Source organism: Sycon ciliatum, chromosome 2 (genome assembly GCF_964019385.1).
Source record: "Sycon ciliatum chromosome 2, ocSycCili1.1, whole genome shotgun sequence".
NCBI classification, from domain to species: Eukaryota; Metazoa; Porifera; class Calcarea; order Leucosolenida; family Sycettidae; genus Sycon; species Sycon ciliatum.
The window spans coordinates 19,993,277-20,008,791 of record NC_088644.1 but is presented as its reverse complement, the minus strand read 5'-3'; the positions used below and the strand labels follow the sequence as shown (position 1 = coordinate 20,008,791).

Sequence of the window (15,515 nt, the reverse complement as noted above, 5' to 3'; positions counted from 1 at the left end):
TCGCTCTGTGTTTTACCTTCGACACTAGTGGCTACACTTTTCTTTGGAGTGTCACCAAAATTCAAGGGCAGCTGGTCTTGAGCCTGCCTCTTTTAGACGCTTGGACGAACTCTAAGACAGCTCGAAAAGCACGAGCCGCAACGGCACCGCACCATTCAGAAACCAGTATTTGAAACTTACTTTCGAAGTTTCCGTAGCAGCTCAACAAGTGCGCCTCTTTCTCCGAACCGAACGCATACCGGTAGGTCTATGTAGCTGTATAATTTCAGTGCGGATCTACTTTACTTTGTATCTACTGTAGTGATAGTGACTGCGTTGTTCTTACACCACCTAGCTGTCATATGTTGCATTCTACACATCACTGCATGTGTCGTACTCACACCTGCATGATGTGCTACATTCACACTGCTGTATGTTATAGTCTCTTGTCATTCCAGTAATCATTACATTCCGGCCAGCTCACTACACTGGCGCAGTGAACAGCTCAAGCAACTTGACGCTATGGCAAAGGGACGACCTCCGAAAGAATTTTCTCCTGGCTATGGTGGAGATACGGGCGCAGACTTCAATCTCTGGCTAGAAGATGTCGATGATTATATGAAGATCTGCCAAGTGACGGACCCAGGAGAAAAGAAGTGCCTCTTCTTGAATCTCGCCGGTCTCAATGTCAGGAGGATCGTCAAAGGTTTAGTCGTTCCCGTTCCAGACGATGCAACTGACGATAACCCGGGAGACACTTACAAAGCCCTCACTGAGTCACTTCGTTGCCATTTTCGACCGTCCATCAATGCGACGTCAGAGCGGCACAAGTTTCGTCAGATTAGGCAGCTGCCGGACGAATCGGTTTCAACCTTCATGAGTCGGCTGAGGGAGAAAGTGGAATTGTGTAGTTTCGCATCGACAGATGTTGACACGGTAGTCAATACTCAAGTCCGCGACCAGTTAATTGCTGGATTGAGGTCGCAAGACTCGAGGCGCGAACTATTGAAGGAGCCTAAGCTGACTTTGGCGGACGCTCTCTCGAAGGCAGTTGCTATGGAAGCATCACTTTTGGACTCCAACTTGTACAACAGTGAACCAGGACCTAGTGTAGCAGCATGTGTGAAGCCAGAGACCACAGCGGCTGTGTCAGGCAGTGAACCCAAGCACCAGCTCAAGAGGAAAATGACGAAAGGTCCTGGCTGCAAGTACTGTGGTCGAATGCATGCCAATGGAAAGCAGTTCTGCCCAGCAGCACATGTCCGTTGCAACAGCTGCAAGAAAGTTGGCCATTTCGAAGCGGTTTGTCTCTCACGCAAGCCTAACAAAGCCAATGCAGTAGATGCAGAGGAAGACAGTGACACTGCACAAGTGGTGTATGATTCTATTTTCGCGTGCAGCGATAAGGCAGCCAGAGGCCAGTTCACCATGACACTGATGGTGAATGGCAAGCCATGTGAGGGATTGCTTGACACCGGAGCAACACGCACCATTCTCACGGATGATGTGGTGCAGCCTACCCGCTCAAGTGACCGCATACTTCGAGCATACAACGGTGGCGAAGTGAAGACTCTTGGCATGGCGGACGTCGATATTGCTGTAGGAGACAACACCATTCTCTGTGAATGTTTCGTTGTACCGGCTGGCAAGCGTTCTGTATTGTTTGGACAAGATGTCATCTCACAATTGGAACTGCTTGTGAATGCACACGTGGCGGATACAGCACGTCTTGTTGAAACTGCTCCAGTTTCTATCACTGTGGACAAGAGCGCTAGACCGGTAGCCCAACCAGCTCGCCGCCCTCCATTTAGCGCCAAAGCCGACATAGAAAAGGAGTTGGCACGCCTGGCTAAGGCTGACATCATTGAGCCCGTGAAGGAGGCATCGCCTTGGGTCTCGCCTGTTGTGCCTGTCCGTAAGTCTAACGGTACACTCCGGTTATGTGTGGATTATAGACAGCTGAATAAGTCCATCATTAGAGAACGCCATTCTCTCCCTACGGTAGACGAAATAACCAGCGAGTTAGCAGGAGCACAAGTATTCTCAGTGTTGGATGCCGAATCGGGATTCCACCAGCTGTTACTGGAGGAAGAATCGCGATCGTTTACAACGTTTGCTTCACACTGTGGATCGTATCGATTCAAGAGACTGCCGTTTGGTATTTCATGCGCCCCCGAAATCTTTCAGCGAGTGGTGTCGGATATTCTAGTTGGCCTGCCGGGTGTTGTTGTCTACATAGATGACATATTGATTTTCGGAAGGAATCAAGTTGAGCATGATGCTCGCCTGGCGAGTGTCTTGGAACGCCTGAAGGCAGCAAACCTCAAGCTGAACTGGGCCAAGTGTCACATCGGCAAAGACCAGGTCAAGTACCTGGGCCACACGTTGACCAGAGATGGAGTTCAGCCGGACAGCAGCAAGCTAAGCGCTATCGCCGACATGGCCGCCCCAAAGACTGTAGCGGATGCACACCGCTTCTTGGGTATGGTCACATACTTAGGAAAGTTTGTTCCTCGCCTGACTGAAGCCACAGAGCCGTTACGCCAGCTGATGAAGCGTGAACCATTCACTGTGAACGATGATCTTCTCAAAGCGTTCTCCACAGCTAAGCAAGCTGTAGTCTCTTCATTGCAAACACTTGCATATTTCCAGCCGGATGTAAACGTACCGACAGCAATCAGCTCCGATGCCTCACCTTCTGGTCTGGGAGCTATTCTGTGGCAGCAAAGCAAGGCTGGACAATGGCTGCCCATTACATGCGCCAGCCGCACGCTCACGGACACAGAGTCCCGATATTCGCAGATGGAGCGCGAGATGCTCGGCATAGTGTTTGCACTGACCCGTTTTCGCCAGTATGTTCTGGGTCGTCATGTACAGGTGTACACTGATCACAAACCTCTCATACCGATTGTGCAGAAGGCATTTGACGATGTGCCGCCTCGATTGCAGCGCTGGTTAGTCGCGCTCATGCCGTACGATTACTCCCTCAAGCATGTTCCAGGGAAGGAGCTCTTCTGTACTGATGCACTTTCCAGAGCCCCGGTAGCGTCTACTGATGCTTCTCCAGCCGAATCGCGTTCTCTCCATGAGTATGTTGGCCTAGTTTTGGAAGCCGCTCCAGTAGGCATTGCAGACATTCGTTGTGCTGCACAAGATGATCCAGTAGTGAGCAAAGTGATTCAACGCGTACTGTATGATTCGTGGCTTGACATTTTGCCACCGGAGCACCCCTACTATCTCGTCCGTGATCAGCTGACAGTGGTAGATGGCATCTTAATGTTCGGTGGCAGATTCGTTATTCCTGAAGGTTTACGAACAGCGATCATGACCCTAGCACACGAAGGACATCCTGGACAAGAGGCCTTCCAAGACACCCTGCGCCAGAGAGTCTGGTGGCCAGGAATGACTAAGGATGCAAGCACATACGTGGAACGCTGCTCTGAATGCTGGAGGAGACGTACCAATAATGCGCAAGAGCTCCAACCGACTGAGGTTGTTGGCGTCTGGAGAAAGCTGGCAGTGGACATCGTATCCATTGAGGGGTACTCGATTCTCTCCATAGTCGATTATGGCTCCAGGTACCCTATTCTGAAGATAATGCGCTCGACAACCTCAGCTTCCGTCATCAATGAACTTGATGAGGTATTCTCTGCATTTGGTCTTCCCGAGACTTTAGTTTCGGACAACGGCCCTCAGTTTGTCTCTGGGGAGATGTCTTCATTTCTCAGCCGGCTTACAATTACACATGTACGATCCAGCCCAAGGTATGCCCGCTCGAATGGCATGGTGGAGCGTCTGCATCGAGTGTTAAGGGAGAGACTGTCTGCTCTTAAGCCACATCTCCCTTTCCAGAGGCGTCTTAACCAAGTGTTGTTTGACATTCGATGTTCGAGGCATAGAATGCTCGGTACATCACCAAGTGAAGCTTTGTTCTCTCGACCACTGCGTACAAGAGTCCCGGCACAACTGCACCCCACCGTTGTGAATCCCCAGCACCAGCTGAAAGCAAAAGCTGAAATGTCTGCACAACACGACTCCCGACGTGGCGTGAGAATGCTTTCTGAGCTTCGGCCCGGCACAAAAGTCACTGTGCAGGACGGGTACTGCGACAAGTCTCAGTCATGGACCGTGGTGAACCAGTTCGGCCGTCAGGTAGGAGTGACCGATGGCTCTCGCTACCTACTGAGGAATAGGCAGCATGTACGAGAGTTTGTTTCACCGCATCGCCCGGACGATTCTCCACCCATGTCGTCAGCGAACCCGTCTTTCAGCCGTCATGAGGTGGACCTTGAGCGAGCGCCAGCACAGGCGGCTTCTCGGATCGGTCAGCCTTCAGTGCCAGAACCAGATAGAACCGGAACTGGACAGTCTGCTCGGATTGGTCAGTCTACAGTGCCAGGTGCTGTTTCGGCATGTCTACCGTCTGTGGATCTGCCTCCGGGCTCGCCATGCCACAACATGCCACTCTCTCAACCTTCATCTGCACGTGAAAGCCAGCCTGCTTCGAAGGAACACACTCCAGCTGCTTCCGGCAAGCGCTCATTCGTCGATGGTTCAGTCACTCGCTCCGGACGGCATATCAAATTTACTGAGAAGGCACGGCTCTACTCAGACAGTTTATCCTAAAAGATTATTGCAACAATGCATCATACTCACTCTGAAAGTTCAACTTGACAACTTTTTGTGTTTTTTGAAGTTGAGTTCCTATCTTCCTCCATTGGGTGCTTTGAAATTCAAAACTTCATATTATGTTCTCTCTTCTTCTTCTTTATTTAATTCCTTCTATTGCTTTCCCCGGCACCGGCTTTTTGTTTGGGAGAAGGAGTGATGTAGTGATAGTGACTGCGTTGTTCTTACACCACCTAGCTGTCATATGTTGCATTCTACACATCACTGCATGTGTCGTACTCACACCTGCATGATGTGCTACATTCACACTGCTGTATGTTATAGTCTCTTGTCATTCCAGTAATCATTACATTCCGGCCAGCTCACTACATCTACTACAGTACAATGGTAGATCTACGTACAAGACAACAATGTACTTTGTATCTACTACAGTACAATGGTAGATCTACGTACAAGACAACAATGTACTAGTACTACCAAGCTGCATAGCTAGCGGACCGCTCCGGCCTGGGCCGACTGCGCCATAGCATGGGTTAGTGGTCAAACCTGAACTATGGTCGGAAAAAATCAGGGGGGTTCGTTCGAACCCCCCGAACCCCCCCCCCCCCCCCCCCCGAACCGCCCCTGCAATACAGACACGTGCTCAGTTCCAGGGCTTGGATTTCACCAAGCACCACTGGCACTGTACACAGGTCAAGATGTACAGTGCTGGCAACTGAAATCCGACCCCTGAGCGGTGCGCTCACATCGTAAAGACCCAACACGGGATGGTAAAACTACGAAACAGAGACCGCTAGAAAGTGAACGCACCGCTAGGGCGTCGGATTTCAGTTTCCAGCACTGTATGTATGCTCGGGGACACGCTATGGGTCTGGCTGGGCTAGCACACTGAGACTAGGCAGAGTGCGCACATGCACCACTGTACACAGGTCAAGATATGTGTATGCTTGGGGACGCACTATGGGTCTGGCTGGGCTAGCACACTGAGAGGCAGAGTGCGCACATGCACCACTGTACACAGGTCAAGATATGTGTATGCTTGGGGACGCGCTATGGGTCTGGCTGGGCTAGCACACTGAATGGTCAAAATGTACCGGTATGCTCGGGGACACGCTATGGAGGTGGCTGGGCTAGCACACTGAGTGTTACTGTACCTTTATCAGCTACTGATACCGTGTTGACCGTGATGGGAACACTGTCAGCAGACACAGCTCCACCAACGCGTGAGCGCAGCCTGAAGCGATACGTCTGTCCTGGTTCCAGAGGAACACGTTGAACAGTGATCTCGGTTGCAGATGCTAAAGACATGAAGAACAGCGCAAGCAAGAAGGTGATGTGGTATCACACGATGCAGTCAGTCACCACGCTGTACTTACATTTCAGATAAAGCTCCCGTGGACAATGGAAGCACATACGAGTACACACATAGCGTATATTCAACTCTCTCTTACCCGGCCCTCCCAAAATAATTCGATCACCTAAACATCTACCGCGCACCTTTCTGGGCTCAGTCAGCAGTAGGATTACTGATACATGTATACTCTAAGTGTGCACCATCTAATGCTCTGTGCAGCTACGCGTCACATGGTATATGCATGTAGTGTGCTGCATACACCGTCCAGTCCCAACATAAGCGGATCAGAGAGGATTGAGTTTACACTGAGATGAACTGGGCCAATCTATACGAAAATATAACTACTGCCTAAATACTGATAAAAAGCATGTGAGACACTCACTTACAGGTAGGTATAATTATTATTCTACAATACATACCTTGATAGGTAGCCAAGAACACAAAGGCAGCCTGGCCAGGTCGCAGGATATAACAATCATACTCCGTTGAACTCTGACTTGATGATGGTGGAAGGTTGAGATCAACATAGCTTGAGGTAACTCGATACGCCGGTTTGGGCCATACTATTCAGAGCAGCAGAAGCAGCAGCGGCGGCGGCGGGGCAGCAGTAGCAGCAGCAGCAGCAATACGGATCAGATAGAGAGGGCGAGTGAGCTAGAGTGCAAGCCATTGACCATGGATCGCAGCAAACACTACGTCAAGATCACCACACCACTGAACAAAATAATGGCACATACTGCAGAAGTAAGACAGGGGTGCTTGGAGCAATACTTGTAGGCCAACAGATACATGAAGTGAAATTGTGAATATCCACGGGCAAGGGCAATCAACACAATCCTACCTGGTGCAGGTACAGTGGGAGAAGGTGGCATTGTTGACTCCATACTATCACCTTTTGCGAGAAAATAGCACAAATACACACAGAGATAATATGGGTACGGTCCGCACCGCGATGGCTGCTTACCAACGTCTTACAAGCAACAGTGTGTATGATCAAAGCTAGATTTGAAAGCGCACGTTTTGCTAGTCCTGTAATAAGGGGGCTTCAGACCAGCTGGTGTCAATTCGTGCGACTGGACGCATGTACAAACGGGGTGATGACCATTTGCCAAATCAGGCAAAAAATCGGTTTGGAATATTTACAAATGAGGCAAGGTGCAAGTTGCTCAGCTCTAAAAAATTTCGGTTCAACTTGTTGAGGCTTGCCTTCTTGTGGAACGCGTAAGAATAACTATAAACAAAAATAATGACATTAGTCTTGCATGCTGCTAAACCGACTTCAAAAACGCCGGCGGAGGTCCCAACCGGAACTCATGCACAATACCTCTAGAACTTCAGAATGTTCTTAATAAATATTATAAGTGTAACTTACCTGCCACTACAGTGATAGGAATACTCTGCGATGATGTAGCTCCATTCACACTGGATCGGATGACAAACTGGTATGTTTCCCCAGGTGCCAGTGGGATTCGTTGTACTGAGCCACTTGCAGATGCTGGAGAAGCACAAACAAATAGAACGACCTCAACTGATGAATAAATAGAACCTTGCTACTTTTGCCTCTTCAGCAACCATGCCAACATGCAAATATTGCATTCAAACTAGGTAAGTTGAGAAAGAGAGAGAGAAAGAAAGAAAGAGAGACAGAGAGAGAAATAGAGAGAGAGAGTGTGTGTGTGTGTGTGCGCGCGCGCATGCGTGCGTGCGTGTGTGTGTGTGTGTGTGTGTGTGTGTGTGTGTGTGTGTGTGTGTGTGTGTGTGTGTGTGTGCATGTGCGTGCGGATGTGTGAGTGTGCCAAGTTCTGTTAACATATTCAAATCGGTTCTCCGATCAAATTTCTGCAAGAAAGTAATTCTCATGATACAACTGGCTGATATGGCCCAGATATGATAATAGTGCAGATATGATAATAGTGCAGATATGATAATAGTGCTCTACAAACAGAGAGCCAGTGTCTTTCATAAGTGGCCTGACAGCACGACTTAGGACTCACCATCAAAGATACCAAAGAAAGAGTATGACTGCTCGTTGGGACGGAGTATGAATACTTCATAGCGAGTTGCAGCCTGGCTGGCAGCCGGGAGGTTCAAATCCACGTACGTTGAAGACACGCTGAAGGCTGGTTGTGGCCATACTGCAAAAGACGGTGGTAGGATTGGAAGAGAAACTAGTCCTGAATTAGAAGATCACTCCAATCATGGCACCCTATCGACGATACAAGCCGAGTCACTCCCAGAATGCGGTGCACAAGACCTTTAGATATACATGTACAATGTCATGTACACCCAGCTCTCCCCCCCCCCCCCTCCCCCCTCCCCCCTCCCCCACCATCACAGCCAAGAAATAAGTGATGAAAACATGCTGCAAACAAGCATATAAGTAAAGTGGCGAAGATATCTTAGAATAACAAGGGTATGGCATACCTGGTGCTGGAATTTCAGGTGCAGGGGCAGTCGTGGATGGTTCTGTGCCACCACCTGGAGACACGCAAGAAAATGATTAGCACGAAAATTTATTCACCAACCTGACAATTCATTATTCCGTTGACCATTGTTCTGATGCCTTTCACACTTCGGCGCAAGGAGAAATATACTCCCTGGATATACTTATGCGCATACATACACTCGCGAGTAGACACAAACACATGCATACATACCCCCTCCCACACATACATACACATACCCCCCTCCCTCACACACACACACACACACACACACACCCATGTGGTGAGCAGCCACAAATCAGAACTGGTACACATGATCTTACTGGTAACAACTGTGATGGGAACACTTTGAGCTGAAGGGACACCATTGACGCTCGACTCGATAGTAAACTGATATGTCTGACCAGGCGACAGTGGAATCCGTTGCACAGAGCCACTTGAAGAGCCTAGCAACACAACAGAGAGAGAGAGAGAGAGAGAGAGAGAGAGAGAGAGAGAGAGAGAGAGAGAGAGAGAGAGAGAGAGAGAGAGAGAGAGAGAGAGAGAGAGAGAGAGAGAGAGAGAGAGAGAGAGAGAGAGAGAGAGAGAGAGAGAGAGAGAGAGAGAGAGAGAGAGAGAGAGAGAGAGAGAGAGAGAAAGTAGCAAGACAGTGAGCATAGGAGTATTCCACAGTGGTCTGTAGCAGTAAAACACGCATGTGATGAAATAGATATCATTGCACACATAAGATCTGTATTGGTGCAGCCATCACATCACGACCTATAGCCATGTCACCTGTGAAGTGAATTATGGGTGAGTCGGAAGATGACCGCGTGAATAAGCCGGTACCAGAACAATTGCATCGCATGCAACATAGCGTAAGGTACACAGAGGATGCACTCACTAGTGCAATGTAATGCATGTATGCTACGAACTATGACTGTACGTATGACAGGCAATACCAGAGTCAAGGCAAAGACGCCAATTAACCCGCCACAGCAGCAAGTATCCTTGAAAACACGAAGGCCAAGCCATGCCAAATTAAGAGCTGCCGCTCACCTGGATATGACCCCAGGAAAGAAAAGGATTGTTCTCCTGGACGTTGAATGTAGATCAGGTACTGCGTGGAGGGCTGGCTGGCCGCTGGTAGATTCAACTCTACATACGTGGAAGAGGCACTAAAGGCTGGCTGTGGCCAAACTGTATGGTTGAGAACAAGCACAGTACAGGATGTTCACACACATTCGTTATGGAATCCCCAGGGACAATTCAAACTAGTTAATCTTGGAAAACATGGGACGGTACGTGCAATAAGCTGGAGAAGAGAATGAGAGAAACAATGAGAGAGAATTTGCGCAGGACAATAAGACATCTTAGGTGCATAAAACCTACCGGGTGCTGGCGCAGATGGGGATTTTGTTGAAGGACCGTCGGAATCCCCTAGAAAGAAAGATAACCACACAACATTCAGCAAAGAGCCCATTTGAATCAAGAACACCCATGCTAATTGCAAGTTTCTAGATGGCTTCTTGCTCTTCTGTGGAGGATAGTGTGAGCAAGATGCACAAATTCATAGCCAAACACACACACACACACACGAACACACACAAACACACACAGACACACACACACACACACACACACACACACACACACACACACACACACGGGTAGAAATAGAGCTAGACGCAATCTTACTGGCAGTAACAGAGATGGGTACACTCTGAGGTGAGTTGACTCCATTGACAACTGAACGAATAACAAACTGATATGTCTGACCAGGAGACATTGGAACTCTCTGAACACTGATACTCGGAGATGCTGCAAATAACACCACAAAATACAATGACAAGACAGACCATGAGACTACAGCCAAGACAACACTTCAGGAACAATTGGTAGAGAAGTCCATATTCTACAGGGTTCAGCTTGGTAGACAGTTGGCTAAAAGATAGATAATATGGAAATAAATTAAAGTGCTTACCTGGATAAGATCCAAAGAAAGTAAACGATTGCTCTCCTGGTCGCTGAACATAGATCACATATTGTGAGGATGGCTGACTGGCAGCTGGCAAGTTCAGATCTACATACGTTGATGATACACTAAAGGCTGGTTGTGGCCACACTGCACAGAAAAGGAAAAAGAAACAAATATTGTTGACATACGACACAAAAGGAGCAACCCACCACATGAAAAGCGCTAAATAACGCGAAATAGAGCCAGAAATAGAGCCAGAAATAGAGCCAGCATAAACAACATGGAAAGAGGTACGCTATTCGTTTTGGCACCTAATTTTCCTCTTTTCCTGTTGTATGTAGAGTGATTTTGACATTAAGGTACTTCAGGCCATGGGAGGAAGCTGCTGGATAAATATAAACTGGTTTATGACTCTGTGTTGCTTGTACACACGAGTCAGGTTAAATACGCATTGCTATTGGTTGCACAGACAAGGCTAAATTTTAGGGAATTTAGGGAATTTACCTGGTGCAAGTAGCCCTGGAGATGATGTCGATGGTTCAGTTCCATCACCTGAACAAACAGTGCACACAAGAGTGAACAATGAGAGCTGCCCTCAACACCTGCACACAAATACAGGCAGTATGTCAATATGAGCATAATGAGCAATATGAGCATACTCAAAGTTCTCAACAGCACCCAATAATTGGTTAAATTAACTTACTGGTAATAACAGTGATTGGGGCACCGATTGGTGATGGTACACCATTCACAACTGATCGTATACTGAACTGATATGTCTGACTAGGCTGCAGCGGAGTCACTCTCTGCACTGTGACACTTTGAGAGGCTGCACGGAAGGAGAAGAGCAGAATAATTTTAAAATATAGGATGGCGGAGATCAGTGCAGAACAAAGGTTGCTTATAGAAGAGGACATCATTCTCACATTTCACGCTACTCAGAGCAATGCTGCATGTCTGGCACTTACCATCATAAGAACCAAAGAATGCAAACGACTGCTCTCCAGGACGCTGGATGAACAATTCATATCGTGCAGAGGGCTGGTTGCTGGCTGGTAGGTTCAAATCCACGTAGGTTGACGATACGCTGAACGATGGTTCCGGCCACACTGTGTACAAAAAGGGCACAAGAAACAGTTCCGCAGACTTAGTAACTGATTTACGTAATATATGAAGTGCGGAAAAGGTTACTGGTAAAATGAATGTAAAACTAACAAATGAAGTCAGAAAGGGAGAAGCAGGTGAAGAAGAGAGAACAGCTAGCATAACAGGATTAACAACAAAAACACTTTTAAATAACGTACCTGGTGCACCATCACCAGGAGACTGTGTTCCTGGTCCAGTGGTATCTCCTGTATAGAAGAAAATAAATCAAAAGAGATGGGGTTCATTGTTGTCGGACGGTAAACTAAGCATGAAACTCCGAGTCACAACATACAACTTACTCGATTCTGTTCCCAGCAGTGTGTAAATAGATTCGTCTAGATTGATTATCTACACTTGCCTATTAAATGAATGGCACACGATCAACATTACTTATTGAGCGCAGAGGCAAGCAGACAGCAAACATAAACCGACAGGTGTATTCTCCAGCAAGTCAATACTGTCTAGGTCCAGGATGTGCTGTACAGAGCATGTCAGAAGGAAACTGTGACAGCAAAATACTCACGGGCAGTAACAGAGATGGGTACACTCTGGGGTGAGTTGACTCCATTGACAACTGAGCGAATAACAAACTGATATGTCTGACCAGGAGACATTGGAATCCTCTGGATACTGATACTCGGAGATGCTGCAAATAACACCACAAAAAACAATGACAAGACAGACCATGAGTCTACAGCCAAGACAACGCTTCAGGAACAATTGGTAGAGAAGTCCACATACTACAGGGTTCAGCTTGGTAGACAGTTAGCTACAAGATAGATGATAAGGAAAAATATTAAAGTGCTTACCTGGATAAGATCCGAAGAAAGTAAACGATTGTTCCCCTGGTCGTTGAACATAGATAACGTATCTTGTGGAGGATGGCTGACTGGCAGCTGGCAAGTTCAAATCTACATACGTTGATGATACACTAAAGGCTGGTTGTGGCCACACTGCACAGAAAAGGAAAAAAGAAACAAATATTGTTGACGTACGACACAAGAGGAGTAATCCAGCACATGAAAAGTGCTCACTAGACTTGTTGAATAACGCAACATAGACCAAGCACAAGCAACATGCAGCGAGGAAAGTCATTCGTTCTCAAAACTTTTCATACTTAATTTAATCTCTCTCCTGGCCACGAGAGGAACCTCATGGTTCGATATACAATGATTTATGGCTCGGTGTTGCTTGCATGCAACATCTGTCTGCATACTGACTAACAAACAAAATTCTTATTACCCAAGTTCTTCTGTAGCTGCAAGACAAAGCCACTCGCCACGTGTAGAGACACTGACACCTCGTGTAACATTCTCAGCTAAATCTAAGGAGGAGCACTTTGTGCACAGAGACGGCTTAGCCTACTGTGTAAATCTAAGGACAGTAGCACATACCACAGACTAAGAAAACTCTATTGAACACGAGTCAGGCTAAGCGCACAGTACAAGTATAATCACAGTGTTGCTATTGGTTGCACAGACAAGGCTAAATTTTAGTGAATTCACCTGGCGCAAGTAGCCCTGGAGATGATGTCGATGGTTCAGTTCCATCACCTGAACAAACAGTGCACATCGGAGTGAACACAGGAGTGGATAATGAGAGCCACTCTCAACAACTAAACGCAATACAGATCGGATACAATGTGAGCATGCTTCAAATTCTCAATGGCATCAAATAATCGGCCAAAGTAACTTACCTGTGGTGACAGTGATTGAAGCACTGTTTGGTGATGGTACACCATTCACAACTGATCGTATAGTGAACTGGTATGTCTGACCAGGTTGCAACGGAGTCACTCTCTGCACTGTGATACTTGGAGAGGCTGTAAAACATTAGAAGAGCAGAACATAGTACAGGATAGTTGAGATCAGTGAAGAACAGATTTGGTTATAGAAGAGGACATATCATTCTCATGTGTCATACTATCCATACCAATGCTGCATGCCTGGCACTTACCATCATAAGAACCAAAGAATGCAAACGACTGCTCTCCAGGACGCTGGATGAACAATTCATATCGTGCAGAGGGCTGGTTGCTGGCTGGTAGGTTCAAATCCACATAGGTTGACGATACACTGAACGATGGTTCCGGCCACACTGTGTACCACAACACAAGAAACCGTTCCGCAGACTTACTAAACGATTCACACAAAACTACATCAAGTGCGGAGAAGGTAAAATGAATGAATGAGATCAGAAATGAAAAGGAGAAGCATGTGAAGAAAAGAGGACAGCAAGCAACAACCAGAACAGGACTAACAACAGCACTCCAGTAACTTACCTGGTGCACCATCGCCGGGAGATGGTGTAGCTGGTTCAGTGGTATCTCCTGTATGGTGGAAAATACATCAAAAGAGATGGTCAAACGTTTGAGGGAAAGAGATGGTGTTCATCGTTGTTAGACGGGCATCTAAGCGTGAAACTCCAAGTCACAACATAATATAACTTCCTCGATTCTGTTCCCAGCAATGTGTAGATAAATTTGTCTGGATTAATTATCTACGCTTTCCTAATGAAAGGCACAAAATCAGAGAGGTAAGCATACTGAAATCACGCACCAACGCGTGTATTCACCGAAAAGTTAATACTGTCTAGGTCAAGGATGTTCTGTACAGAGCATTTCAGAAGGAAAATGTGTGAAATACTCACTGGCAGTAACAGAGATGGGTACACTCTGGGGTGAGTTGACTCCATTGACAACTGAGCGAATAACAAACTGATATGTCTGACCTGGAGACATAGGAACTCTCTGCACACTGATACTCGGAGATGCTGCAAATAACAACAGAAAAATTGAAATAAAACGACATCACAGATAGGGGTGAAATGAAGGAGTTGAAGGTTCCGATAACCTTCGTTTCCATTTGAAACGAACCTCCGTTTTCAATTTGATAAAGAAGGTTCGTTTGGAAAATTGAGACCATGGTTTCGCCCCTTATCACAGACATTGAGGCTACAAACAAGACAATGTTTCAGAAACAGTTGGTAGAGAAATCCACATTCTACAGGGTTCAAGCAGGGTAGACAGTTTGCGACGAAATAAGTGACGTGCAACAGAATTGAGTGCTTACCTGGATAAGATCCAAAGAAAGTAAACGATTGCTCCCCTGGTCGTTGAACGTATATCACATATTGTGTGGATGGCTGACTGGCAGCTGGCAAGTTCAAATCTACATACGTTGATGATACACTAAAGGCTGGTTGCGGCCACACTGCAAAGAAAAGGAAAAGGAAACAAATACAGTTGACATACTACACAAAAGGAGTAATCCACCAAATGAAAAGTGCTCAATAACGCAAGATAGAGCCAGCATAAACAACATGAAGTGAGGAAAGCTACTCGTTTTGTAGCTAATTTCCATCTCTTCCAGATGTATGTAGCTAAAAAAGGTTCACCCCATGTTGGGCATCGGTTGTGAGACTTACCACCTCACCTTTGCCGTTAGGCGCTGCATCTGTCACCCTGGTATTATTTTATTATTATTTCACCGTCCAATGGCAGAAGCCAATGCAAAGGAGGGGGCGTTAGCCAGCCATGGCAAGAGAAGAAAAAAAAGAAGAAAGAATGAAGGAAAGAAGATGATAATCGGAAGAAAATAATGCATCAGCGGGGTGAAATGTATCACTATGTTGACCATGGTGGAGAGCGGCGAGATAAGCTAGCAAAAGAGGCGAGCGAGCCTACAACGTGGCATGACATTTAACATGGTCTATGAACTGTCTAATATTGGATATTGTCTTCATTTCCATGGGCAGCTTGAGCCAATACGAGTATGCAGAGAAGATAGGAGATTTGGTAAACATAGTTGACAAAGCTCTGGGAAGTACTATAATGGGGCATTGTGGTGGTCGGGCAAAAGCGAAACCTCTCCTAAGCTGATGGTGTTTCTCCAAAGAATTGTGGGGACCTGCTGGTTAAATATACATTGCTTTATGCCTCTGTGTTGCTTGTATTTGTTACATACAACATACATGTGTATGTCGACTAACAAAACATGTTGCTACC

At 46.8% G+C, this 15,515-nt stretch overlaps 1 protein-coding gene across 8 annotated transcripts in view; it reads right to left on the bottom strand.

Moving 5' to 3' along the window:
• The window catches only part of LOC135809090 (mucin-17-like), a 58,281-nt gene that overhangs the window by 6,274 nt on the left and 36,492 nt on the right, over positions 1-15,515 (bottom strand). For 6 of the 8 annotated variants that reach the window (XM_065322352.1, XM_065322355.1, XM_065322357.1 and 3 more), the window contains 23 exons: positions 14,581-14,721; positions 14,159-14,281; positions 13,791-13,838; positions 13,466-13,606; positions 13,206-13,331; positions 13,015-13,062; positions 12,319-12,462; positions 12,033-12,155; positions 11,668-11,715; positions 11,332-11,472; positions 11,067-11,192; positions 10,868-10,915; positions 10,370-10,510; positions 10,084-10,206; positions 9,778-9,825; positions 9,445-9,585; positions 8,730-8,852; positions 8,387-8,440; positions 7,957-8,097; positions 7,335-7,457; positions 6,804-6,854; positions 6,382-6,525; positions 5,763-5,906 (listed from right to left, as the gene is read on the bottom strand). In XM_065322352.1, the coding sequence (XP_065178424.1) occupies positions 5,763-5,906; positions 6,382-6,525; positions 6,804-6,854; positions 7,335-7,457; positions 7,957-8,097; positions 8,387-8,440; positions 8,730-8,852; positions 9,445-9,585; positions 9,778-9,825; positions 10,084-10,206; positions 10,370-10,510; positions 10,868-10,915; positions 11,067-11,192; positions 11,332-11,472; positions 11,668-11,715; positions 12,033-12,155; positions 12,319-12,462; positions 13,015-13,062; positions 13,206-13,331; positions 13,466-13,606; positions 13,791-13,838; positions 14,159-14,281; positions 14,581-14,721 (2,490 nt within the window). The remainder of the gene's footprint in view (positions 1-5,762; positions 5,907-6,381; positions 6,526-6,803; positions 6,855-7,334; positions 7,458-7,956; positions 8,098-8,386; positions 8,441-8,729; positions 8,853-9,444; positions 9,586-9,777; positions 9,826-10,083; positions 10,207-10,369; positions 10,511-10,867; positions 10,916-11,066; positions 11,193-11,331; positions 11,473-11,667; positions 11,716-12,032; positions 12,156-12,318; positions 12,463-13,014; positions 13,063-13,205; positions 13,332-13,465; positions 13,607-13,790; positions 13,839-14,158; positions 14,282-14,580; positions 14,722-15,515) is intronic. The other 2 variants (XM_065322358.1, XM_065322360.1) reach the window with 2 other exon arrangements.